Source organism: Prionailurus viverrinus, chromosome B2, assembly GCF_022837055.1.
Source record: "Prionailurus viverrinus isolate Anna chromosome B2, UM_Priviv_1.0, whole genome shotgun sequence".
Taxonomy (NCBI): Eukaryota; Metazoa; Chordata; class Mammalia; order Carnivora; family Felidae; genus Prionailurus; species Prionailurus viverrinus.
This window is the reverse complement of record NC_062565.1, coordinates 30,598,246-30,624,392: the sequence shown is the minus strand read 5'-3', so window position 1 is coordinate 30,624,392 and position 26,147 is coordinate 30,598,246. Positions and strand designations below refer to the sequence as shown.

Genomic DNA, 26,147 nt, shown 5'->3' with positions numbered 1-26,147 from the left:
AGCCCTGGGCAGCCCCCCTACTGCATGTATCTGCGTACATGTATATATAGAGATGGTCCAGTAGGCATGGGCAGAGTAGAGACCAATGTGGCTCAGCACGAGGGGGCACAAGACACTTCTCTCATACCACAACCCCCACAAAACCTGAATGACACCAGGCCTTTGCTTTGTGTAGGCCTTAACAGAAATTCTGTGGTTTAGGAGATCGGGCATACCTTCACCACCCTACAGGGAGAACCGACCTTAATGTACTTATTTCTCTGAACAATGAGGCAAAGCTCAGGCCCAAATTTGGCTTGAACTCTACCCCCAAACAAGGCGCCCAAATATACATCACATTAAACAAAAGACATCCAAGAAATAGCACAGGCAGAGAAGTACTTTATTTGCAGTGTTAACCCAACATGTAAGAAAAGAGAACTCTGCCCTCCCTTATCAGGCTCCCCAGAAATTCCATTTTCCTATCCCAAGAGAGTAACAGCAATACTTTGCTGCATAAAAGGCAACAGCCATGGCCTTGGCATGGTTTCTGGCTCCACTTCCACAGAAGAGCAGAGAACCATTGCCCAAACCCCACCACTGGGTCAGAGCCCAGGTAAATAGCAGCAGTCACATCTGACCCTTTGTGCAGATGCAAACTCAACACCCATCCTGGCTCCCAAGGTGACCCTGTCTCAGGCACCACTGGACAGTACTCCTGGATCCCTCTCATCCCACTCCAGGGAGGTATGCAATGATGAGCAGAATCCTCACGTCTCTGGCAGGCGGAGGAGAGTTCCAGAAGTGGTGGAGACACTGTAAAAGAAAAGACAGGGCTGGAACCAGATACTCAGGCCAACAGTCTGGGGAAAACTCAGAACTTGGTCTGGGCTGGTCCCAGAAGGGAATCCGACCTTGGGCCATTGCTCTGTCATCTACCGGAAGCTGGGGGTAGACTCACCAGTCCACCAGCTGGGCCCCAATGAGATCATGCACATGGTAGGTGAGGCCAAGTCGCACCGCTGCAGGTGCCCGCCGGCCCAAGAGCTCTGATAGGAGTAGCTCTCTGTACTTGGCCTTCCGGACCATGCCGAGGACAGCCTGGCGCCCTGGAGAAGTGGCAGAGGAGAGGAGAAAGGTGAGTAAGGCTTGGGCCCTGAGGAGCCACTGAAAGCTGTTCTTGAGGGACTGAGGGCTTGAGCTGCGAATGGATTACCTTTAACAAAATATTTGATGAATCTCCCAGCTCCAGGCACAGCTAGCCACCAACTCCCAGCATCTCGGACAGTGAGGACTCCAGCATTCACCAGCTGCCTAAGAAGGGTGGGAAGCCAGGAGGAGGCCTCAGCTATGAAAACCATCTCCCTGCCCACTGATGTTTGGACACTAAGTCTCCACAAAAACGTGGGCAACCCTGCAAGGGGACTAGATAACAGAAGCCCACTCTGGAGTGCTCCTCTGCCCACACCCTGCCGTTCAGTGCCCCGTGCCCTTGCCTCCACTCCCCGTACCTGGATTGCCCCCCCCCCCCGACTTTCTTCTTCTGTATTACTTGTTCACTAAAGCAGCTTCTCCTCGCAGAAGCCCTCCTTGACCACATGCCCTGACACACTCTCAGTCCAACCCCCAGGGAGAAATGAGGGCCTTTCTTCTGTGCTCCTGCCCCTGCCTACACATGCCTCAACACGCTCCATCTTACTAAAAGGTTTATAAAATGCTTTCACATGTACCATGGGTTGCAAAATAGGGAGCCTGAGCCAGATAAGGCCCCCTGAAATGGTATTTTTACTTCACCCTTGCCCGGTCATTGTTTTTTAATGTGAAAGCTTTAGGGGCATCTAAGCTCCTACCATTTCTTCATTCTCTTAGTTTCAGCAAGATCCACAATAGGCATTTATGGTGCCTGCCAGGCCTCTAAATTCATTGGATTAGCCACCCAGATCACCTGAATTTTAGTTCAAGGCCCCAGGTAGGATAGGCCTCCTCTCTTGGGGGAGTACAAATTTAGGGCATCATACTAAAAATAAGAGTCCTTTTTTTGGTAGGTGCACCAGAAGGAAAAGGATGGGATCAGAGGGAGGCAGAGAAATGTCAGATGCCTGATTCTGTTGGTGCCCCAAGTCTCACGTGATCTCTGGGTCCCTGAAGCCGAAGGTCTGTGTCATTTGGTCCTGCTGGAAGCTAAGATCCCCACAGGCTGGAAGCACTGAAGCCAGAAACTTCTGCACTGCCCCAGCATATGGTCGGCCATCACAGGCCTTGAGGACCTGGAACCAGAGATGGGAGATGTGGTGTGGCTCCACCCTCGGCCACCGACCTCCACCTCCAGGACATTACTCTTCCTGTTTTCTCTTTCGCTCATCTTTCTACTTCTCATACTTTTCCTCCTTTTCCTCTCCTTCATATTACCAGAACCCTGTGCCCTCTCTGTGAGATGTGGAGTAGAACTGTCTCTTTTTCTTTTTATTTCCACTCTCCAATTTCCCTGCCTACCCCCCACACCCATCTCTCTCTCTCTCTCTCTCTCTCTCTCTCTCTCTCTCACACACACACACACACACACACACACACACACACACACAAAACAGTTACACGCACTCTGGTCCTGTAGTCCTCAGTGAAGATAATTCCATGAGCGTCCAAGTCAAAGCCTAGCTGGATGATTCTGATCTCCCCCTGCTCTTGAAGCTCCTTCTGTCTCCAGAGAGATAGGAGTAAAAAGAAGGGTATCAGGGTAAGATACTCTGCTATACTCTGGGCACTTTTGGGTGGGGAGATTTTATTGCCAATACTGGGGAGTTTTTCTCTAAGCAAAGGACAAAGTGTGGGGAGAGAATCAGGTAGATTATTAAATAGTCTTTTCAAATCAGTTACCCACCTTCCCATCCACCCACCTCATCCGTTGCCTATCAAACAATCAATACATATTTTCTAAGACCAATCATATGCCAGACACTAAAATAAAATAGTGATTAAGACATAGGCCCTGTCTTCAAGGAATTAACAGTCTAGATGTGGGGTGAGGGAAGGTGGGAAAGTAGGGAAAATATTTGAAGAGATAATAGCAAACCCATAATCGCATAAGTATATTAATCTACCTTTCATAAACTCATAAACAGACAAAATAATCAGTACAGAAATAACTTTCATTAATACCTTCAGCTACTAAGAAATTGATAATTAAAGAAAACATATTCTCTTCAAATATACATAGAATATTTAGCAAAACTGACCACATAGCACAAGGCAAGTCTCAATAAAATTCAAATGACTGAAATCATATTGTGTATGTTCTCTGGCCACAATACTATTTGTGTCAGAAATCAGTAACAACGAGGTAATATGAAAATGCTTCAAATTAAGACATACATTTATAATTAACTCTTGGTCAAAGAAAAAAATCACAAAAGAAGTTAAAACATATTTTAAGCTGAATAATAACTAAAATATGTGCCCAAACTATATACATCTGCATGTACTTAAGATAAACTACAACCTGACAAGCATATACTAGAAAGGAGGAGATGATGAAACTAATGGGGGAAAAAAAGTAAAATAAACCAACAGTAGAGGGGACACATTCATAAAATAGAATGCATATGAGAGAGCAACAAAGCTAAACATTAATTCATTGAAAGATTATTAAAACTAGTAAGCCACGGGTGAGACTGATCAAGAAAATGGGGGAAGGAACTAGAAAAAGCACAGATAGTCAATAAAAAGAATGAGAAAAGGGTAATCACTACACATCCAATAGTCAATAAAATGAACTTTACACCAATAAATTTGAAAATTCAGATCATAAATTAAATTCCTATAAACATAAAACTTTTTTTCCCTAGAACAGAAAAAAACGGGACATATTTATAAAATAGAAATCTATGAAATTAACTGTAGCTATGTGAAACTGAGAAGAATCTCAAAAGTATTCATCTAATAAGATATAAATACATACATACAATAGGATTTTGTTTAGATCAAGATCCAAAATGAATAAAACTGAGCTATGTTGTTTACAGGTAAACACATAGGTGGTATATAGAAAATCCAAGGAACAATTATCACATCAGTCAGGATCACAGTTACCTCCCAGGGACAAAAGTCATGTTGACTGGAGAGTGATGTATGTGGATATTGGCTGTGTTCTGTAGTCTGCCCTGGGTGGTGGTTAAATGGGTATCTGCTTTATAAACATTCTGTAAAGCGTGTGTGTGTGTGTGTTTATATTTTCCTTTGTGCAACTTTTAAAGCTTTTTTAAAATTTAGGCTAACATCAGTAAATTAAAAAGAACAAATACTCTGTAAGGAGTGGTTCCATCTAACTCACTTCCTCATGAAACTGGAGCTAGTCTCCATCTTCCTTTTCTTTCCTCTTTTCCTCCTGACAGGTTGCCATTAATCTTCCGCCTGCTAAATCCAATGGACAGACTTTGGATATTATTTTACTTGATCTCTTTACCAACCATTGCCTTAAGCCACAGGTTCTAACACTGCCAACTACTCCACCTCCTTGAAAAATCTATTTGCTTTCTCAATAGGCCTATTCCGGGGTTCCTCCTACCTCTAGCAATTCCTTCTCAGCCTCTTCCACTGACTCCTCTTCCTCTGCTTTCCCCTTACATCACTAAGAATCACATGGGACAGTAATTCAAAAATGTAGGTTCCCAGGTCCTACCTCAAGAGATTTTAATCGGTTAGCCTTAGGTGAGTCCCAAGAACTTGTATTTTTGAATAAGCAGCCCAGTTAAATTTTTTTTTTTTAATAGTAGGTGATTCTGATACAGGTAAAACTCAGGACGTACTTTGAGAAACACTGCCTTAAATGTGGGTATCTCTCAGCTTTATAGATTTGGCCCTTTCACTCTACACTTGAGGTCCTTAACCTTGGACTCCAGAGGATCTGTGAAACAACCCCCCTGCCCGGACAAAAACCGCACATACACCTTGTATGTATGGGGCATATATGCATTTTTCTAGAGAGAAAGAACCATAGCTTTCATTATCTTTTAAAGTTTATAAAAAGGTTAAAAGTTACCCCTCTACTCACTCTTCCTACCCAATCTCACCCACATCCACAGACTGAACCACTGCTCACATCTCAATGACTTCAATTCTACAGCACTGGCCCAGAATTCCCTCCAGTCCCTCACATCCAACACACTTGCCTTTGGATGTTCCCCATGCACCTCCAACTCCTACAAAATCAAACATGTCATCTGCCCCAACAACTCAGCGTCCTCCTACTCTGTTCACTCACCACTCATGTCTGTCATCGAGAAAACCTGAGTTATCCCTGACTCCTCTTCCCACTGTCCACATCCCTCACCTCCACCCATCCTCGCCCTCCCTACTACACTTCCCTAATTTAGAACTTCACCAGTTCTCTGTCGCATTGTCTTCCGAGCCCATCTCCCTGCCTCATCTCACTTCCCCCAATCCACACAACACCCGTTCCTTCTGCTGGTTAACATTCTCTCCTAGCTCCTCGCCTTCGGTGTAAGGCAGAAACAACACTGATGCACAAGGTCTGCCGCAGTCTGACGTCTGCCTGCATTCCCAGCGCTGTAAAGCTCCAACTATGCCCGGTGACTCAGTTTCCCCAAGAGATTAGTTCTTCCACTTCCACGATGTGGCATGCTCTCTACTGCCGGCGGGTCTTTTAACAGGGTCTGTGACATTTTCCTAGGCCCCGTAGTGCCCGGCCTGGAGAGACCTGACGCCTGCAGAACCGCAGAGCGGCTGGCTGACCGCCCAGGTGTCTGAGTGTTGGGGGCCCTCGGGAGCGCGCTCGAGGCAGGGAAGCGACTTCCGTCCGTCGCTCCGACGCCCCTCACCAGCTGCCGGTCGGCCGCCGTCCGGTCGGGCACGAGGCTGTACACCTGGCTCCTCAGCGCGATGGGCGGCAGCGCGTCCTCGAACAGGCCGCGCGGGAACAGCTGCACCAGCTCGGCGACGGCCGCGCGCGCGGACCCTAGGCGGAGAGAGCTGGTCACCGAGACGGGAAGGGGAGCGGGGGGCGCGGCGCTCCCGTCAAGCGAGCCGGCGGGCGAGGCGGCTCCCAGCGGGGCCCTTCCGCCTCGGCCCAGGGTTGCCACGCCTACCTGACTCGCCCCTGAGGGGGTCCGCCTCAGCCTGCCCCTGTTCCCGCCGCCTCTTCAGCCCAAAGGAGTCCGGGACCAGGCGATGTCTCTTCCGGCTCATATCCCGGGGTCTCAGGTTGCCAGGGAAGAGATCGGTGTTGAGGGAAGAGGACGCGAAGACGGCGTCTTCCGGCGCAGAGCAGTGACGTCGGGCTCCCTGGAGACCGGCCGGCCGGGTGGAAGGACTACGTGGGACGAGGAAGGTGTCAACTTGCCGTCTCGGCCCAGCCAGGAGGAGGGCCGCCGCACGCCTGCTCGGATTGGCTTCCTCCGCTGGCACTCCGGGACGGGAACGCGTGGGCGGCGCGGCTGGCTGCGGGCGGCCGGGTCGTGGTCCGCCTCCCCGGGTAAAGCGCACCCCCTGCCCGCCCCCGAGGGGTCTGCCCGTCCCTGTCGCCGAATGATTGCGTCTAGGAGTGCGGAAACCATCCTTGCATACCTCCCCGACTTCTGGACACACCTGCCGTGACGTCTTAACTCCACAGAGGTAGAGGTCCAGGTTGGCGGGCTCTGAGGTAACCAGATCCTCGATCTGAAGCCCAGGCAGCCTTCCTCAGCTGAGTTTGGAGCATCTGGAGGTGGGGGTGTAAGTCAAGGGAAAAGGTGGGATGTGCACCTAGCCTTGGTTCTGTTTCAGGACCAGAGCCTGGTCATCCGGAGGCCAGCTTAGTCCTGAACCAGAGTCCCCCTTTTCCGGGCCTCCTTTGTAAAAGGGTAACTTCCCAACCCCCCAGTTCTCAGGACCTCATGGATCGCAGAGGGACCAAGAGAAGAGGGGAAAACATAGAGGTAGCTGAGCCTCGGAACAAACTCCCCGGCCCAGCACCCTCAATGCCCACAGACCCCGCCCTGTACTCTGGGCCCTTCCCTTTCTACCGGCGCCCTTCCGAACTGGGCTGCTTCTCCCTGGATGCACAACGCCAGTACCATGGAGATGCTCAAGCCTTGCGCTACTACAGCCCACCCCCTACCAATGGTCAAGGCCCCAACTTTGACCTCAGAGACGGATACCCTGATCGATACCAGCCCAGGGACGAGGAGATCCGAGAGGGGCTGGATCACCTGCTACGTTGGCTCCTGGATCACCGAGGCCAGCTGGAGGGGTGAGCAAAGCATAGCACACAAGTAGATCTAGAGACCTGCACCTACCCTCTAAAATTAGGAGAGTGAAAACTGGAGTTCAGTCTTTGGAAAGAATTTAGGATATTCTTTGGGGAAGTCATCTGAGTTAATCCTTGTGTCAGACCTTCAGCTTCTAACTCCTCCCTCTCAGGGGTCCAGGCTGGCTGGCAGGGGCCATAGTGACATGGCGAGGGCACCTGACAAAATTGCTGACGACACCGTATGAGCGGCAGGAGGGCTGGCAGCTGGCGGCCTCCCGCTTCCAGGGGACACTGTACCTGAGTGAGGTAGAGACGCCGGCAGCTCGGGCCCAGAGGCTTGCCCGGCCACCCCTCCTCCGAGAGCTTATGTACATGGGGTACAAGTTTGAGCAATACATGTGCGCAGGTGAGAGTTGCCCCTGCTCTGTAGCCCCCTCCCCCTTCCCCAGAGACTGAAAGCCCCCACCCCTGTTGCTGCTTTTCTCCTTGTGCAGACAAACCTGGAAGCTCCCCGGACCCCTCTGGGGAGGTTAACACCAATGTGGCCTTCTGCTCTGTGCTACGCAGCCGCCTGGGAAACCACCCTCTGCTCTTCTCAGGGGAGGTAGACTGTATAGACCTTCAGGCCCCATCCACACAGCCCCCCACCTGCTATGTGGAGCTCAAGACCTCCAAAGAGATGCACAGCCCTGGCCAATGGAGGAGCTTCTACAGGTTCAGGATGGGGGTGGGCAGGGTGAGAACCTAGAACAGACAGCTGGAAATTGGACTTGGGGGAAGAGGCTGGACGGTGGAGGAAGGGTCCTACTGACCCCTTGCCTTTCCTGACAGACACAAGCTTCTGAAATGGTGGGCTCAGTCATTCCTTCTGGGCATCCCAAATGTTGTTGCTGGCTTCCGTAACCCAGAGGGTTTCATCTGTTCCCTCAAGACCTTTCCTACTATGGAGATGTTCGAGTATGTCAGGGTAAGGCAGTGGTGTTACAGCTCCCACCTATACCCCCACACCAAGACCACAGGTCCAGTGTCCCGGGTCACAGTCCACCTTGCCCCTTCTCTGGCCTCACCTTCACTGCCTGTGTTCTGCCTCCTCCTTGGCCCTCTGCAGAATGACCGTGATGGCTGGAATCCCTCCGTGTGCATGAATTTCTGTGCCGCCTTCCTTAGCTTTGCCCAGAACACAGTTGTCCAGGACGACCCCAGGTGAGGCATTCATCTGTCCCTGCCCTCCGGGTCCTAGAAGTTTGCCTCCAGTCCTCAACTTGTGACTCCATGTGCCCCCTAGGCTCGTCTATCTCTTCTCCTGGGAGCCTGGCAGCCCAGTCACAGTGTCAAAACATCAAGATGCACCCTATGCCTTCCTGCCCACGTGGTATGTGGAAGCCGTGACACAAGACCTCCCATCACCCCCCAAGACGCCTTCCCCCAAGAACTGAGACTTCAGAGGGGCTGGTCCTGTCTCCGTGTGCACAGATAAAAGCCTATTTCTAGGTGGTTCTTCCTGCTGTGTTTTTTGTGCCGAGTTGTCCCTGCCCAACAGTTGAAGTACACACAGGTGGTTTGCTGTTTTATTACTACATTTTTACACAGGCCACTCACTGAGTGTATAGGCTGGCCGCAAAGACGATGTCCCTCCGCAGCAAAGTAGCTGCCGTCTCCATCTTGGCACCTAGCACAGGTTCTCCTACCAGGCGGGCCGCCCCCCTCAGCGAGCGACACATCTCGGCCAAGCGCTGGATGCAACGGACCACCAGGCCCTCAGGAGTCCCTGACAGCCCTGCCAACTCAGAGAAGGGCTGTGGGGGAAGCAGGGTGAGGACTGAGTGTGTTAGGCCTGGGTAGCCTCTCCCCTAGCCAGCCAGCCACAAAGCCCCAGTTACTCACCATGCCCCGGGCCCACTCGTACACCACCTCTACCAGCCCAAAATTCAGCTCCCCGACAAATTCCTCCACGGTCTGGTTCAGGCCACAGGCCACCTGGACCTCACCAATCCGCTTGGCCACAGCCCGGACACGTTCCACTCCCTGCAGATGGCCAAGGAGAAGCTCAGACCCTGCCTTCCTTCTTTAGGAGTGCGGAGCTCCAGATCAAGGAAGAAGCCATTCCAGCTCTTTGAGGCACTTAACAGGGCTGGAGGGTTCACCTGGGGAATACTTGGGGGTGGGGATTGGGAATGCCACAGCCAAGGGAGAGAAAGTGGGGTGGGTGTCCCATACCTGTTTGAGGGTGCTTGGGAGCTGGTCCCCAGGGTCCCCAGGGCTCTGGCAGACCAGGCCAGAGAGCAGGGCTGCAATCTCTTCTGGCCGCAGGGCACTCAGAGCGTTGTCAAACATGAGCTCAGTGAGAAGCAGCTCGTGACTGCTCATGGCACAAGCCACCCGCCCTGCCAGCTTCACGGTGCCTGCCTCGTCTACATAACCCAGGGTTCGGAGCACCTGAAGAAAGATGGTAGGTGTTGGGAGCCTGTTCTCTTCTCTGTCACTAGCCCCCTGCCCCCACCCCTGCCCCTCCCACCTCTACTCGCTGGTGATACTCTGGGAGCAGCAACAGTGACTGATCTGACAGCAGGAAACGTAGTCGCTCCATCTCCTTCTGTATCTGCATTCGCTCCTGCAGCTTCAGGTACTGCAGAAAGCCAGCAGCAGAAGCATGTTAGTCTTCCCCTTGCCCCAAGGCAGGAAGGCACTGAGGACAAGGGCAGAGATGGGGTGGCTGGTCTAGAGGAGAACAGAAGGGAAAATTCCCCCTCTGAGCTTGGGAGCTGGCATGCAGGACCCTACCTGGGCAGAGAAACGGGGACTGTGCACACACTGAGCCCCCCAGATCAGCTCCTCCAGCTTCCGGGCCCGGAGCCCTCCCTCAACCACTGACACATCCTTGAGCTGCAGGTCATTGACAGGGTCAAGGGTAGGGGGTCCCGCTGGGTAGGCCTGAGCCAAACGCAGCAGTTCCTGGACAGCAGTGGTCACAGCCGCAATGGGAGGATCCTTCCTGAGGAAGGAGCAAGGTCTTAAGACCTAGGGCAAAGTGTTCCTTTCCAGAGAAGTCTTCTCTGGCTGGGGAGACACCCCAACCACCCATCCCTACACTCCATTACACGGTCCCCTCCCCAGGAAAAGGATCTCCCCAGTCATCTCTGACTTGAATTTTGGTTGCTGCCTCTTGCTGAAGTCCTCCAAGATCTTCTCCCCATTCACCCGGAGCACCTTGGTGGTGATGGCAGCCATGTCTCCTGGCTGGAGCTTGGCCACTGTGTGGTCACAGGGCCCTGTGAAAAGGGAAGAGCAGGGTCAGCCCTTGCCGTGGACCCAAACATCCTGCCTACACTGCTGTCAGGAACCCGGACATCTGCCCCATGCTCACCTTCAGGCAGGAACAGCTTGAATCCCACAAGGTCATCTGGGTAGGGCACATCTGGGGTGGCTGGTGCCCTCTCCTGTGGGTCCTCAGACACAGGCTTATCACACAAGATCAGGGTTGTAAACACCCTGCTGGTGGAATTTGAGGAGACCTAGGGTAGGTGGGGAGGCCAGGCCAGGGCAATGTGAGGAGTGGACATCAAAGATAGAGACCAGGTCCCCACCCTCAGGCAGGGACCACAGAGCAACTGCAGAGCCCATCTCTGGGTTGGACTGGTAGCCAAGTCAATCTGAACAGTCTTCAGGAGGGGAGGGAGGAGGGTAGTGGGGGCAGGGAGGACAAGGAGGTAGGCATGAAGTGGTGGCAATGGGAGAGAAAGGAGGGCAGGAGGGGAAAATGAGTGCACTGCTGTGACTACAATTGCCCCCACCAAGTAAGGAAGATGGGAGATGTGGCTCCCTCCCTCTGGGGTCTAAATTTTCATTGCCCTCACCTGCAGGATAACACCCAATGTGTTATGATACTCCTGATTCTTCACAACCACCACCCTTCCTGCTGAGAGAGATTTCAGCCCATTCACAGACTCCATGATGCGTCGCTGAAGAGTGGGGACATGCACAAAAGGGATAATGAAGGAAGCATCACAGGGACACTGAGAATAGGTTGGGACTAGGTTCAGGAGCACCCAGTGTGTGGCATTCTCTTCCTCCCTTCCTCCATCACCCCCACAACACTCATTCACCTGGATCAGGCTCCGGGTCTCTGTCAGTTCCTCCCCCCAGCTGTAATACTCAGGCAGGTCAACCAGTTGGCCAGTCGTATCGGGTTCCTCTAAGGTCCCTAGTCTCTTGGTCATTTCAGCTAGAGCCTGTTCATGGGCCTGGGTGGAAGTGTGGCAAGGTATGAAAGGAGAGTCTCCAGGCCCAGGACGCCACGCTCCCCACCTTCATCCCACCTTCTAGGTGGTCTCTAGATATCCACCTCTCAGCCTGGCTTCCCTTGTCCCAACATGCTGCCGGGTATACTGGTCATCCCAACCTCCTCACCTTGCTGTCCTTGCGGGATGGAAACTCGGAGAAGCTCCTCTTCATCATGTCTTCCACCCTGAGGGCGTCCACCCGCAGCAGGTTCAGGATCATGGTGTATGTGAGGCGGAACTGAGATTGCAGCTGCGATGGCTTTCCCTGAGCCACATCAGAGAAGCAGTGAGATTGGCGTGGGACCTGCTGCCCCCCAGCCAGCCCTCTGGGGATTGGCTCTGCTCGTAGCAGATCTAGTCCCCATGCTGTGACCATGGGACCCTAGACAAACTGCTTACTCACCTCCTCTGCGAAATAAGGGAACAAAACTAAATAAATAGACCCTCAAAGGTTTTACCTAGTTCTGTCTTCACAATGACAAAAGACCACAAGGGGTGAGATTCAGTCTAATCCTTGGATTTGCTTGCTCTGACCTTGGTTTCTCCCAGGCAAAAGAAAAAAGTACAGTTGACCCTTGAACAATAGGGGTCTACCTACACGTGTATTTTTTTCAATAAATACTGTCCAGTTCTGTTAAGTATTTTCTCTCTCCTATAATTTTCTTCACAACGTTTTATCGCTAGCTTTATTATAAGAATGCAGCAAATAACACATATACGAATAGGTGTTCATCATCTGTCTGTTATTGGTAAGGCTTCCAGCCAACAGTATAGGCTATTAGCAGTAAAGTTTTTCGGGAGCCAAAAGTTGTATGTGGATATCTGACTGTGCAGGAGGTCAGTACCCCCTAACCCTACACTGTTCAAGGGTCAACTGTAGAAAGAAGAGAGAGGGGAAGAGGGTTGGAAGAGAGAATCCAGCAGGTCCCCAGAGCTGGGGCCCTCCCAGCTCAGCCTCATACTGCCCTGACTCACCATCATCATGCGGTGCAGGTCTGCCATCTCAGGCACACGGCCCTTGCAGAGCAGGATGACAGTGCCAGTGGGGTCCAGGCCCCTCCGGCCTGCCCGACCTGCCATCTGCACATACTCTCCAGGTAGCAGATCCCGGAAGGTGGAGCCATCGTGTTTCCGCATAGAGTCAAACACCACTGTTCGAGCAGGCATATTAACACCCATGGCAAAGGTCTCCGTGGCAAACAAGACCTGGGATGGGAGAAGATCAGTAAAGGGGCTCCACACAGACACCCAGCCCTGGCCAAGTGTACCTTACTCTGTAGCCAAGGCTGAGTAGCACCAGGCATGGTCCCAGTTAACTCACAGGATCTCATTTAATAACTCTCAGAGCAAAACTATAGAGCAAGTACTATCATTTTCACTTTGTCTATCTGGCTACCTAGTTCTTTTCTTATAACCCCCATATCCAATTCCCATCTCCCCACCGTCAATCATCCCAATGTATTTAGAGTATCTTTTTGTGTGAATGTATTCTTCCAGATTGTATCTTGTTTTGGGTGCATATAATTCATGACTTGTGTTAAAGGCCATTATACCCTAATTCAAAAAGATATATATACCCCTATGTTTATTTCAGCATTATTTACAATAGCTAAGATATGGAAGCAACCCAAGTATTCATCAATACGTGAATGGATAAGGAAGATGCAGTGTGTATGTTAGAGTATTATGTAACCATAAAAAAGGATGAGATCTTGCCATGTGTGACAACATGGACAGACAAATAGGGCAGAATGTATGCTAAGTGAAATAAGAGTGAAGAAGACAAATACCATATGATCTCACTCATGTGGAATCTAAAAAACAAAACAAATGAATAAAAAACAAACAGCAGAATCAGACCTATAAATATAGAGAACAAACTGATGATTGCCAGAAGAAATGGACAAAATGGGTGAAGGAAAGTGGGAGATACAGGCTTCCAGTCAAGGAATGAGTAAGTCACAGGCATAAAACGCACAGCATAAGGAATACAGTCAATTATATCCTGGTAGTGGTGTATGGTGACAGACGGCAGCTACAACTGTGGTGAATACAGCATAAAACATAAACTTATGTTTATTTTATAAACAGACAATGAATTACCATGTTGTACACCTGAAACTAATGAAACATTGTGTGTCAACTACACTCTAAACAAAAATAATTAATTAATTAATTAATTAGCTAATTTCTCCACATAGTGTTTTCAATGCCCATCCCCATTCCTGTGGTTATACCTAATCCATTGTTTCCAGCTCCTGCAGAGCACCGTGGCATGCATCTCATACAGTGACCTCCCTGCTCTCCCAGTGAAGGGTACCTTGGTACCGCCAGCACCCTACCACAAGAGTACAGCCAACAAAGGAGAGAGGACATGTTCCCTCAGAGACTAGGGTGAGAACTTCTTCACAGTATATATCCAGACATGGAATTTAGGATCAAAGAGTACATTGTACATATTTTTGCCTCATGAATGCCAGGGTGCACTCCAGACAGGCTACACCTATATAAGAGTTCCCATAATCCTCTAGTCTCCTACATCTTTGGCAACACTTGGCCTCAGCCAGTTTCCTAAATTTTACCAGTCTAGTAGCTATAACGTCATTTCTCATGACTATTTTAATTTGCATTTTTCTGATGACTAGTAACTTTTTGTATGCTTGCTAACTTTTTGGGTTTCCCTTCTGAATACCACCTGTACCTATTCTGTGCATCTCCATTTTAAGATAGCAAAGCTAAAGTTCGGGACGGTTAAGTAATCTGCCTGGGGTCACACGGTGAGTAAGTAGAGAAGCCGGGATGCACACCCAGGCAATCTGGACCTAGAGCCCAAGCTCTTAACCACCGCACGGTCCTATCTGAGCCCTGCCCCTCCACCCTCTGGGCAACCCATAAGGGAGCAACGAGTGCTCTGAAGAGTCCCTCTTTTACCAGTGTGTGTACCTTGACCAGGCCTCGACTGAAAAGCATCTCCACGATCTCCTTAAGAATGGGCAGGATGCCACTGTGGTGCACACCCAGGCCACGGTGCAGGAGCTCAGACATGTGCAGGACCTGCAGGGAGCCAAGGTCCATGATCAGGGATAGGGTGGTGGAGAATCCTATCCCCATCAGTCTTCAAGACCCCCATCCACACCTGGGGCAGCTGGCGGTCAGAGCCACGGAGGCGAGCAAGGCAGCGCTGCAGGAAGAGGTGAATTTCACTCTTCTCTGAACTTGTGGTGAGGTCCAGGGAGGTGAGGCCCGAGGCTTGCTCATCACAGCGACCCCGCGAGAAGGTGAACACGACCACAGGCAGCTGCGCACGGGTGCGGAGGGAGGCCAGGAGGGATAGGTACACACCGCGGTCCTGGGGAAGGGGGCAGAAAGCGGCAAAGGTTGAGTCCCTGAACCAGTCGGGGCCAAAGTGAGGGGAGGGGAGGTAAAGCAGTATCAAGTCAGATGGTACTCAAAGCTCAAGTCCAAACCTCTGGGGAATGAGGGAAGAATGGAGAAACAGGGGGCAGCAGGCACAAAGCCTACCGGTTCTCACCTGTGCAGGCCCCCCCTGATGCGTGGGCTGTTTGGCCCCAAAGGTCTGGGCATGTTTGCTCATCCGCTCCTTCTTGGCCTCCACAGCTGCATAGTACCTGGCGCACAGGGAGGGTCACTGATCACAGTCACACCCGGCGGACTCAGCCCTGACTCTGCCCCATCACCAGCTTACCCTTTTGTGTGGAAGGCACCTCGGGAGTCCAGCAACAGAAAGAGCTCCCCCTGGGTCTTGGGGCTGTTCCCCGTGAAGAGATAATGCTCCAGGGGTACGGGACGGGCAACAGTGCTGATCACATAGATCTGGCGCCGTTTCAGTCGCCTGAATGGGTAGAAATGAGCAGGTCAGTGGCAAGAGTGCAAGAAGTAACCCACATCCCCACCACCTTCCCCCTCCAGCTTCACCCAGTCTTTTTTTTTTTTTTTTTTAGTTTTTTTTAATGTTTGTTTATTTTTGAAAGAGAGAGTGAGACAGAGCAGGAGCAAGGGAGAGCCAGAGACAGAGGGAGACACAGAATCTGAAGCAGGCTCCAGGCTCTGAGCTGTCAGCACAGAGCCCGACATGGGGATCAATCCACAAACCATGAGATTATGACCTGAGCCAAAGTCAGACGCTTAACCGACTGAACCACCCAGGCACCCCAAGCTTCACCCAGTTTTTTCTGAGAGCCAGACTGGAAGGTGGCCCCATCATCCCATCTCCCAAGACACAAAATGATCTGGGTCCAAGTGGGGTCCTGCAGTCGCCTGAGTCAGACACGTGCCCCAGCCCCAACCCTCCCTCCTCTCCACCCCCAAGACACTCTCCTTGCGGTGGCAGTCTTCACCCCACCCCTAACCAAGGAATGCTGCAGCCCCCTTCATCCAAGCATCCCAGGGCACGCATCTCACCCGATCCAGTCAGCGAACTCAAGGGCATTGGGGACGGTAGCACTCAGAAGGATGATGGAGACATGGTCAGGGAGCATGATAAGCACTTCCTCCCACACAACCCCACGCTGGGCAGAGAGAGAAGACCGGTCACTGTCAGCTCAGAGGGGACTGCCCTTCTGCCCCTGGGGAAGCGCCCAGGGTTACATTTGAGGGCAAAGAAGGCAGTTAAGGTCCACAAAGGTGTGCGCACCAGGATGTGCGATCTAGACCCACAGGAGAGGACTACTGGGGTGTGGGGCCCCCAGGCCTCTTACCTCAGCATCGTTGATGTAGTGAACCTCATCAAAGATGACCCACTCTAGGTCCCGGATGACATCTGAACCGCTGTACAGCATGGAGCTGGGGAGAAGAGGCCAAAGGCTGATTCCCCAGTGACTCCTGTCTCCACCCTGTTCTCAGTCAACGTGCTGTCCAGAGCAGCCTAACCTTCCTGACCAAAAATCCACCCGTGTTAAGTGCCTATCTCTCACCGAAGGATCTCTGTCGTCATAATGAGGCAGGAGGCCTCCGGGTGCAGCTGTACGTCCCCAGTGAGCAGCCCCACATCTCCGAAAGTGTTTCGAAAGTCTCGGAACTTCTGGTTGCTCAGGGCCTTGATGGGCGAAGTGTAGATGGTGCTGGGAAGAGGGCATGAAGTCAGCACCACCTCCTGGTCAGCACTGCCCTTCCACCCCAAGCCCCCACAGAAGCATGCCAGAACCCAGGTGCCTCCCTTCCCCCCCTGAACTGGCCTCACATTCTCCTTCATGACACGACCCCACAAAAACTCTTCCTAAGCTGACCCAGGTCTCTTTTTTTTTTTTTTTTTTTAAACATTTATTTATTTATCTTTGAGGGAGACAGAGTGCGAACAGGGGAGGGACAGAGAGAGAGAGGGAGACAGAGAATCCCAAACAGGCTCTGCACTGTCAGCCCGATGTGGGGCTCAAACCCACGAACCATGAGATCATGACCTGAGCCCAAGTTGGATGCTTACCCAACTGAGCTATCCAGGCACCCCACGCAGGTCTTCTAACTGCTCTCCCCGCCACACCTTCCCACTCCACTCCTGGCCCTATCTCAGTCTTTCCCCAAACCTCCCATCTGAAGGATGAGGTAGCGGTGGGGAAGAGATGACACTTAGAAAGGGTGCAGGAGAACACAGGGCCAGCTGGTGAAGGAAGAGGCTGGGGAAGGGACTTATACCGTGTCATGTGTTTCTGGGCAAGGGCAATGGCATATTCAGCCACAACCGTCTTCCCCGCAGATGTGTGAGCTGCTACAAAGACAGAGTCATGCCGCTCCAAGTGCAAGATGGCCTGTTTCTGAAACACATCCGGCTCAAATGCCCACTGTGGGAGAGAAAAATAGATGGGGGCCAGGCCGGAAAAGGGAAAGGGGCCCTCCTGCCTCCAGTTCTAGGGGCATGCAAGGTGGCTCTGGCATGCCAGAGCGAAGCAAGGCTGGGAGTGAGGCCCAAGACTAAGCTAGAAGGTATCTGGCCTCTGTGGGGAGAGGAGATGAAGGGAGCAGCGGGGAGGAGGTAGGGGAGCACGTGAGGACTGGGCCACACTACCTGGAAAGCAGGCTGGGGAATGAGGCGGTAGAAATCACCAACAGGGGAGGTGACATCCACAGGAATAGCCCACTGCTCCTGAGGCAGGGGTTTGGGGGGCTCTGGGGGGGATTCAGCTGTGGATGCTTCCTGGAAAAGCCAGGGGTAGAGGTGATAAAGATACAGTCAGAGAGCTCTCTGTTACCACTCCTCCCCAAAGATGCTCCGGTTTTCCTCTTAGACCCAACCAAGCCAGCCGCCCCACCCCCACCCCCAGCCCCCCAGTAAGGCCTCTTCTTTCCTGCCTCAACTGCCCAAAACCACCAACCTTCAACACTAGGTCCTCCAAGCTGCTTGCTCGGGCCAGGGAAGCACTGCAGGGGGGTGCTGAAACAGTGTCTCCTCTGGGAATTCCTGGCTGGCCCACTGTCTCACTCTCATCCTCATCGCCCCCCCCCAAATCCAGAGGTTCCAGCAAACGGCTGAGGCTGAGCAAGCCGGGAGCTGGAGCCGGGTGATCTGAGGAGCAAAGGCAAAAAGTGAAACCTGGTCATGTCCATCTCTGTTCCACTGGAGAAGGCCATCACTCCTACACTCCACCTCAAAACTAAAACTCACCCTTCGGTGCAAAGTCCACACCTTTCTTGAAGCCAGGTGGGACAGTAAGAAGATCTGAAAAACAAGGACAAAGAGAATCAGCATTAGTGCACAGAGTCATACAAGTCATACGATACCTAATGCTACAGGATGCCATTCACAGCAGAGACATTGAAAATGGGGTTCTTTGCCATCTTTCCAACAGATGACAGTAAAGACTGTTATGACAAGGGTGCCTTTCCCTAATTTTCTCAAGGGCACAGAGGACTAACAGTGGCCCACTGATAGGCTTGGGCCCCTCTTCCTCAGGGCTGACTCACAGCCCTACTCCCAAGGGTCCATCCTGGCACCGCCTCACCTTTCTCAAAGTCTATCTCTTCCTCAGCCTCCTCCCGAGTGCTCAGATCTGTTATGGTAGGCTCATCCATTCCACCTGGGGAGAGGGTACACAAACAGGGATTCATGGGGTGGGGGTGATACGAGATGGGTGGGGAACCCTTTCCTGGAGACTGAGGGCACCCTCTCCTACCACCCCATTTTCCACAAGTCACCTGGCCAGAAAGGGTATTGTGTTGGATTCCCCCACAGGGACTGGGAGACGGGCCCTGGGGGCCGGCGAAGAGACAAGGAGGTGGTGGCCGATAGGTTTGTATTCTCCAGCAGGACCTGAGGCAAGAGACCACAGCCCCAGTGAGGCTGAGCTTGCCTCGGACCCTTTCCCAACTCTGCTTCTTACGGCCCCTGACCTCTTACCTCTTTGTAGCCCAGTATCTGGCCTGTGGTTGGGTGTCTTTGGGCCTGAAGGTCTGAGGGGACAGGGGCCCCCAGTGTGGCCAGGAGGGACCAGGGATCCATCTTCCTCTGCCATTTTCTGCAGAAAATGAAAACACTTTTCAGGTCTTCTTTCTCTCCTCTCCCAGTTTCCTTCAGGGGCCATCTCCCTAGTCCAGGCCCCTCCAGACCCCTCACCGGGCTGAGTGCTCCACACCATGCAGAGGCAACCAGGCTGGAGATGATAAAAACAACTGCTCTGTTTCCTGCTGCAGATCGGGGGCACAGGGAGGGAGGCCGTGGGGAAGCTGGTAAAGGACAAGACGAAAGGCATTAGGTAAGGAGAGAACAGAAGACATAGACAAAAAAGAAAGTGATGTGATTTGTGTTGAAACCAGAAATGGTAGACATTCTAGACCAACTAGGACTGTCAAGCTGAAGCAATGTTTTCCAAAGATTATCTTGCTTTACAGGGCAAACTACCTGCTACTGATTTACCTGGAGCAGTGGTTACTAAAACAGTACGATACAACATGAAATACAATCATTCCACAATCTCTGGGGCTGCACTTAAGAATTTGTATTTTTAAAAATCCCCCATCCCCACTAATTATGATGTACACTTAAATTTGAGAACCACTAGTTTTAGGAAAAGGGGGCCCAGGACTAAGGATGAGAGTCAGGGCCTCAAAGCCTAGCCACCAACAAAGTGCCCTGGTGCTTGGAGACAGGTGACTCCAAAAAGAAAAAACACATTTGGAAGCACAATCCACTGGGCTGGGGTCTGTCCAGCACAAGGCAGGCCCAGATGACAGGAATCCAGAGACAGGAGAATGAGGTTATGCTAGGGTCCAACAGTAAGGATGGTGGAGGAGGTTTTAAGCTCAAAGTGGGTCAAAGGTTAGGGTCAAAAGTCACTCACTGTGCTCTCTGGAGCCCCAGGCACATTCAGCAGCTCCCAGTGCCCTGTGCATCCCAGCTCCACAGGCCGAAGGGGCAGATCCAAGGGATCTGGAGGAGGCAGCACTACAGAGGGAAGGTCAGAGGTCAAAGGTCAAGGGCCACCCCCCCTTAACACTCGTTCTTTCCACCCCCTCCCCCTCACCAAGTCGCTCCGTCTCCATCATCTTGGAGCCCAAGCAGCTGCAGGGCAGACCGGAAGTGCAACGAGAATCCTAGGGGTAAGCCCCGCCCCAAAGCGGGCGGAAGTGGAGGCGACTTCCGTCACACACCCCCGCCGGGGTGGGAATGAGCGCTACCGAGAGGCTGACCTGAGCCGGGGAAGTGCCGGGCGGAAGTGTGTAGCCTTGAGCCGTCTTGGTTACCGCGTTCTCCACCCCTCGCGACGTCATCGCTCTGAGCCAGCTCTCCGTTGCCCGCGCGGGCGCCGCCCGAGACCGTGGGACCCCGGTTACCGCCCCCTCAGGTAAGGTGTTCTCCTTCTCACCCTTCGCCCCTTTTTAACGAGCTCCTTCTCTCTTCTTCCCCTTTTCGTTGCTCTGAGAGCGCTGCGGGGGTTCCACTGCCTCCTGTACCGTTTGGAACCCGCGGTTGCCATACTAACCCCAGCGGGGGTAGGGGGTGTCTGATGCCATCGTCTTGGCGACGGAAGGGGTGCTTCTCCCTTCCCGGGCCACTTGGTCCCTCAAGGCGCTGGTGGCCGTGATTCCTGGAGAGAAGAGGGAATGCTGGTTGAATCCGACGAGCGGGGGCTTGGATGGCAGGGGTAGGGAAAGGCAAAAGACAGGAGTAGGTAGGCCTGGAAGGGTGTGGTTGGGTGCAGTGTGGACGGCGTGTGAACCCTGGGCGGTGACAGTGGAGAAAGATGTCTTGGGCCCTGCCCCTGAACCAGGAGCCACCATGTTGGTGATACCCCCCGGACTGAGCGAGGAGGAGGAGGCTCTGCAGAAGAAATTCAACAAACTCAAGAAAAAGGTGAGGGAGTGTGTGGGGGCGTGGCCCAACCTTTCACAGACTCTACACTCTTGAGAACACCTGGGGTGAGTGTGAGGGATGGGGGGTTCTTCCAGCTCATACCTGGAGACATACCTCCTCTCCGCGAAGCCTCACAAGGGGGCTCCTCCCAAGTCTTGATGTATTCCTTCTCTCTTTTCTGTGTATTCTGCCATCGAGTTGTCTAACTTTTCCATGGCTTTTAGTACCACCACAGGGGTGGTAATCTCCAGGTTGTTTTTTCAATTCTATCCGAGCTCTTGCTGATGGCCTGCAGATTCCCAGTGTTGCAGCTAGCTATCATCTTTCTATCTATTCTAACTTAGTTCCTTTTGTTGATCTTCCATATAGGACTGACTATATTCAGTTTTCCCATGTGTTTGGAATCAAAATCTCCTCTCTGACATCTCCACTATTTGCATGGCCAAACGTTTGCCAAGTCTTCTTGATTCTTACTCTGAAGTAATGTCTTTTGTTTATTTTTTCCCGCGTATTCCGTAGATCAAGTTTTTGCTGACGCTCACGTAGTCTGTTGTAATGGTTTCTCAAGAAGCTGCTCAGTGTGTTTTTGGACAGACTTCCTTCACTCTTATTAAAATGAACCACTGAAATCAAAAAAACTCTGTCTCTCTTTTTCTCAAAACCTGTCAGTGGTTTCCCATTGTCTATACAACACAGCCTTACCTTGGCATCTCTTTCTAGTCAGGTAGAACTATTCACTAGTCCCAAAACATACATTCCCAAAGCCTTCTTATTTCCACATCTTTTCCAGTCTGTGTTCTTTGTCTAAAATGCCCTTTTCTTTCAATCTGTTTTGCATAGTTTCTACCCAGGGTCCAGTTTAATAGTCATTTGGCATCAGATAATCTTATTTGCTCTCAGCTACAAACAATTTGCGCCTCTTACGATCGCTCTTGATAATTGTGTCTAATGGTCTTATTTCTCAGACTGTAAACTTAAGGGGAGGAACAATGTCTCATACTCTTGCATACCCCTGTTACAAAGTAATGGCGTGTCCTTGTTAAATATGCAGGGAATGAATGGATGAAGCCCCCTGAGAAAGGCATGTAGGCTTGTGCTTACTTATAGCTCATATCTTAGGGTTCTGGTCCATGGTCAAATTCCTTTTCTTCCACTTCAAAAACTGAGGCTTGGGAAAGCCTCTGGATACAGTGGTTTGGCTAGGTTACGTATCGCTGGTATTGTAGATGATCCAGTGAATCATGTGTGAGTGGTAGGGCTGCCTCAGTGCACCACTCCAGGGACACCATTTGCATTGTTTTCTGAGAAAGGCGTCCCCTGGAGTGAAGTGTCCAGGGACCTTGGGAGAGGACCTAGCCAGGGACTGGCCCTCACCAACCCCTCTCTTCTCGCTCTCATTCCCAGAAAAAGGCATTGTTGGCTCTGAAGAAGCAAAGTAGTAGCAGCACAGCCAGCCAAGGCGGTGTGAAACGCTGTGAGTGACGGGGGGAACTGGGGATAGACTGGAAATGGGCAACATGGCGCTGACCTCTCTCAGAGCGTGGCCAAAATAATGCCTCCTTCCCTCACCACTCCAGCACTGTCAGAGCAGCCTGTGGTGGACACAGCCACGGCAACAGAGCAGGCAAAGCAGCTGGTGAAGTCAGGAGCCATCAGTGCCATCAAGGCCGAGACCAAGAACTCGGGCTTCAAACGTTCTCGAACCCTAGAGGGGAAGTTAAAGGTGAGCACAAGCAGAAGGATTGTTCAGGGGACCCTTGACTTCAGAGGGCGTCCTTCCAAGTTGGAGTGGAGGTAACATTTAGGGGGAAAGTAATGCCTATTCAGTTCTGGGAAAATTGTCGTACCAGTCCAAGTTTCTGGTTTCTTATCTGTAAAATGTGAAGACACTGACTGACTTCCAAATTCCGTATCTCATACATTCTGTGGCACATATTCAAGCTCCTGGGTCTTGTTGTTCTGAGAAGTTGAACAGGTTGAAGATGTCAGCAGGTCCAAGAAATGTACAGATAAGCTAAATACTCTATGTATATATTAGGTCGCTTATGAAAAACACCACATAATCAAATAAGAAATGCGCAAAGGAATTAAAAGGGAGGATAAAAGGCCAGAGGAAAGCCAAGAAGAGGGTGAGGGAAGAGGAATCCCTTCTGTCCCATGGTTAGGCAGCCTTCTGCTCTCACATTGAAGTAGACCTCTACGACCTTCCCAGGACCCTGAGAAGGGGCCAGTCCCCACTTTCCAGCCGTTCCAGAGAAGCATATCTGCTGACGACGATCTGCAGGAGGTATGGTTCTCAACTCTCTGTCCCTGAGAGGTTGGGGAATGAGGAAAATGAGAGACCCACATATTTGGGGCCACATGCCATCAACTAGGACTCATCTTAACTGTCCTTGGTTTCTTTTGCAGTCATCCAGACGGCCCCAGAGGAAATCTCTGTATGAGAGGTTAGAGAGCTAGAGAGAGGACTGAGTCCCAACTGGGGGAGTAGGGGAGGTCAATTGCCTGGATCCTTGGGAGGTTTAGGGCTGGAGTGGAAGGAGCTGGGGCTGCAGAGGGAGTGTTGAGTCTCCACAGGGTCTGGGAAGATGAAGTAAAGGGCCCCTTTGATCCTCACTGTCTGCCTCTCCCCAGTTTTGTGTCTTCCAGTGATCGGCTTCGGGAACTAGGGCCAGATGGGGAAGAGGCAGAGGGCCCAGGGGCTGGTGACGGTCCTCCTCGAAGCTTTGACTGGGGCTATGAAGAACGTGGTGGTGCCCGCTCCTCAGCCTCCCCTCCCCGAAGCCGCAGCCGGGACCACAGTCGTGAGCGGAACCGAGACAGAGACCGAGATCGGGAACGGGATCGAGACCGAGACAGAGACCGAGATCGGGAACGGGATCGAGACCGAGATCGGGAACGGGACCGCGATCGGGACAGGGACCGCGATCGGGACAGGGACCGTGATCGAGAACGAGAGGGCCCTTTCCGCAGTGAGTGATCTGGGCTGGTAGGAAAAGTGAAAGGATTTAGGCAGGTCCCACTAAAGTGGCCTCTTAAAGTGGAGCCTGAGATGGGTTGCACGTTGTGACTGTGACTCCTGACCCCACAGGGTCGGACTCGTTCCCTGAACGCAGGGCCCCTCGGAAGGGGAATACTCTCTATGTGTATGGAGAGGACATGACACCCACCCTCCTCCGTGGGGCCTTCTCTCCCTTTGGAAACATCATTGACCTCTCCATGGACCCACCCAGAAAGTAAGGATGGTAGTGGGACAGGATGATAAGTCCTGGGAGGACCTGGGTTTGAGGGAGAACACCAGCCTATCTCCGGTGGCCTATGAGCACTGGGTTTGGTTGGGTCCACAAGAGCCCATAGGCCCTCTACTGATCCTGTTTTCTCTCATCCTAGCTGTGCCTTCGTCACCTATGAAAAGATGGAATCAGCAGATCAGGCCGTTGCTGAGGTTGGGACTTCCCAGACCTGTTCTTCCCATCCCTACTGCCATCCTCATGTTTTCTCTTTAAAACACTGGGAGCCAGGAGGAAATCATTTCCTCTTGATAGAGGAAGTCTTTTTCTATCCACACAAGAAATGTATTCTTAGATCCTTAGTCTGTTCCTAGGATGGCAACTCTTGGAAATTCTCCTTTTCTTTGTCTGTAATGTTCCCCCCCCCCCCCATCCTTTACCTCCACCCCTCTTCTTCCCCAGCTCAATGGGACCCAGGTGGAGTCCGTACAGCTCAAAGTCAGCATTGCCCGCAAACAGCCCATGCTGGACGCTGCCACTGGCAAGTCTGTCTGGGGCTCCCTTGGTAAGAATGGATTCTTCCTCTTTCATCCTGTTTCCCACAGCTCGCCTCCTCTCTTTGCTCCCCTGCATGTCCCAGGATTCCCTAGAGTTGATAGATGTCTGGATCTGTGTGGAGGCCATGGGAATGAGAATTGTCAGACTCTCTTGTCAGTTAGAGATGGAGGAAGATTTCTTAGTGTGAAGGAGAGAGAAGGATTGAGAACAACTCCCGAAGCAGTAATAACTGGAACAGGGAAGAAAGTGGAAGTGAGTGAGGTTAGTGAGTGAGGTTAGTGAACATGACCGTGTTTATTTTGAGATGGAGTATAGTTGGCTTTATAAAATAAGCATTTGAAATTAGAGATCTGGAACTTGTGTGTGAAGTGAGGACTGAAAACATGGATCACAGTCCTCTGTATCACAGAGTGGCTGCAAAATGGTAGTAATCTCAGGGAAGATTGAATTTGAAGAAAAAAATTACGCAGGCCTGGGCCTGGGGGATATTCAGGGAGCAGCATCAGAGGCCATTAAAACCAAAGAACACAAACTATGGAACCTGGGTAGTGATAGAAGTGTCAAGGTACAAAGATCCAAGAGAACGGAAGCTGGTGTGGGGTGAGTGACTGTAGTCCCAGAATGGCAGGGATAGAATCCTCCGAGATGAGATGCAAGAGGGACATGTCGATGTAGGGAGGAAAAAAAGAAGGGGAAGGAACAACCTGAGGCTCGAAGAATGTTTTAGGCCAAAGCCACACCCAGAATGAGCTCCCCTATTGAGGCTAGTAGCATTTCTTAGTGTGAATAGCCCACTATACCTGTTGGCTTTCCTGGCAAAGGAGTTAGGCAGAAAGGGGCGTTCAGAGCAAGAGTGACCCTCCAAACTAAAAGAAGGAACAAGAAATGACTAACATGTCAACAAAGGGCTACAGAGATCTTCTAATTTTTAATATTTTGATGAGGTGGGTTAACATCATTCAGTTATCACAACGATTACCTTTGGGAGCTGTTCTAAGAACAAAACATTCCTTGCAGTATCTGCATGTGCCACAATAACAGCATGTGCTCCTTGCCATGGGGATGGGTTGGCCTAAGGGAGCCAAAGGGGACAGGCCAGCCTGGCCACCAGAGGGCAGCATTGAAATTGGGCTTCCAAGGGCCAAAGGCAAGGAGTGAGCTGGTCAGACTCTGAGCCTCTGGCCTCACCAGTGCTCAGATGCAATGCTTCAGACCTTAACCAATCCTTTCCTCCCTCCCTAGCTGTCCAGAACAGCCCTAAGGGTTGCCACCGGGACAAGAGGACCCAGATTGTCTACAGTGATGATGTCTACAAGGAGAACCTTGTGGATGGCTTCTAGGGAATGGAGCTGGATTCCGTGTGCCTCATCTGCGCCAACACTGGTCTCAGTAAAACACTGAGGTGGAAGCTCACACATCTCCCTCAGCCTCTGGTTTTTCAGCACTTGGGATTGGGGTTGAGCCTTTAAAAACGGCTGTTAGATTTTATCTCAGTTGTAACACATGGCCAGTGCACGTTCCCCTCCCCCTTACCCCAAAAGGATCTTGAACACAGG

The 26,147-nt window shown here is 51.6% G+C and overlaps 4 protein-coding genes across 8 annotated transcripts; 2 read left to right on the top strand and 2 right to left on the bottom strand.

Moving 5' to 3' along the window:
- Positions 1–361: 361 nt before the first annotated feature.
- On the bottom strand, positions 362–6,293 carry STK19 (serine/threonine kinase 19). Of its 2 annotated transcripts, XM_047859813.1 has the most exons (7): positions 6,081–6,293; positions 5,814–5,950; positions 2,578–2,673; positions 2,107–2,246; positions 1,196–1,293; positions 941–1,088; positions 362–795 (listed from the first exon to the last, which is right to left on the bottom strand). In XM_047859813.1, exons 1-7 carry the CDS (start codon positions 6,178–6,180, stop codon positions 750–752), a joined length of 765 nt encoding a protein of 254 aa, XP_047715769.1. In that variant the 5' UTR covers positions 6,181–6,293; the 3' UTR covers positions 362–749. The 2 variants fall into 2 exon arrangements, with proteins under 2 accessions (XP_047715769.1, XP_047715768.1); XM_047859812.1 differs by lacking the exon at positions 2,578–2,673 and having other exon boundaries at positions 6,081–6,282.
- A 56-nt stretch (positions 6,294–6,349) lies between these two features.
- DXO (decapping exoribonuclease) lies at positions 6,350–8,719 on the top strand. Of its 3 annotated transcripts, none has more exons than XM_047859808.1 (7): positions 6,350–6,634; positions 6,854–7,222; positions 7,393–7,628; positions 7,717–7,936; positions 8,054–8,189; positions 8,331–8,425; positions 8,508–8,719. In XM_047859808.1, the coding sequence occupies exons 2-7, from the start codon at positions 6,867–6,869 to the stop codon at positions 8,656–8,658; spliced, it is 1,194 nt and encodes a 397-aa protein (XP_047715764.1). In that variant the 5' UTR covers positions 6,350–6,634; positions 6,854–6,866; the 3' UTR covers positions 8,659–8,719. The 3 variants fall into 3 exon arrangements, with proteins under 3 accessions (XP_047715764.1, XP_047715763.1, XP_047715761.1); XM_047859807.1 differs by having other exon boundaries at positions 6,351–6,606; XM_047859805.1 differs by having other exon boundaries at positions 6,351–6,705.
- A 57-nt stretch (positions 8,720–8,776) lies between these two features.
- SKIC2 (SKI2 subunit of superkiller complex) lies at positions 8,777–20,055 on the bottom strand. Its single transcript, XM_047859793.1, has 28 exons — positions 19,974–20,055; positions 19,791–19,894; positions 19,067–19,176; positions 18,851–18,968; positions 18,649–18,763; positions 18,456–18,530; positions 18,119–18,172; positions 17,829–18,019; positions 17,522–17,650; positions 17,152–17,297; positions 16,437–16,583; positions 16,221–16,305; positions 15,925–16,031; positions 15,209–15,355; positions 15,035–15,131; positions 14,639–14,851; positions 14,446–14,556; positions 12,478–12,708; positions 11,630–11,767; positions 11,326–11,463; positions 11,077–11,181; positions 10,587–10,734; positions 10,365–10,491; positions 10,004–10,214; positions 9,738–9,848; positions 9,440–9,658; positions 9,107–9,247; positions 8,777–9,018 (listed from the first exon to the last, which is right to left on the bottom strand). The coding sequence occupies exons 1-28, from the start codon at positions 19,993–19,995 to the stop codon at positions 8,818–8,820; spliced, it is 3,741 nt and encodes a 1,246-aa protein (XP_047715749.1). The 5' UTR covers positions 19,996–20,055; the 3' UTR covers positions 8,777–8,817.
- An 85-nt stretch (positions 20,056–20,140) lies between these two features.
- NELFE (negative elongation factor complex member E) lies at positions 20,141–26,145 on the top strand. Of its 2 annotated transcripts, none has more exons than XM_047859809.1 (11): positions 20,141–20,294; positions 20,721–20,803; positions 22,208–22,277; positions 22,381–22,526; positions 23,016–23,090; positions 23,213–23,250; positions 23,438–23,775; positions 23,895–24,039; positions 24,194–24,248; positions 24,496–24,598; positions 25,834–26,145. In XM_047859809.1, the coding sequence occupies exons 2-11, from the start codon at positions 20,729–20,731 to the stop codon at positions 25,929–25,931; spliced, it is 1,143 nt and encodes a 380-aa protein (XP_047715765.1). In that variant the 5' UTR covers positions 20,141–20,294; positions 20,721–20,728; the 3' UTR covers positions 25,932–26,145. The 2 variants fall into 2 exon arrangements, with proteins under 2 accessions (XP_047715765.1, XP_047715766.1); XM_047859810.1 differs by lacking the exon at positions 20,141–20,294 and adding an exon at positions 20,312–20,621.
- The last annotated feature ends 2 nt before the right edge of the window (positions 26,146–26,147 follow it).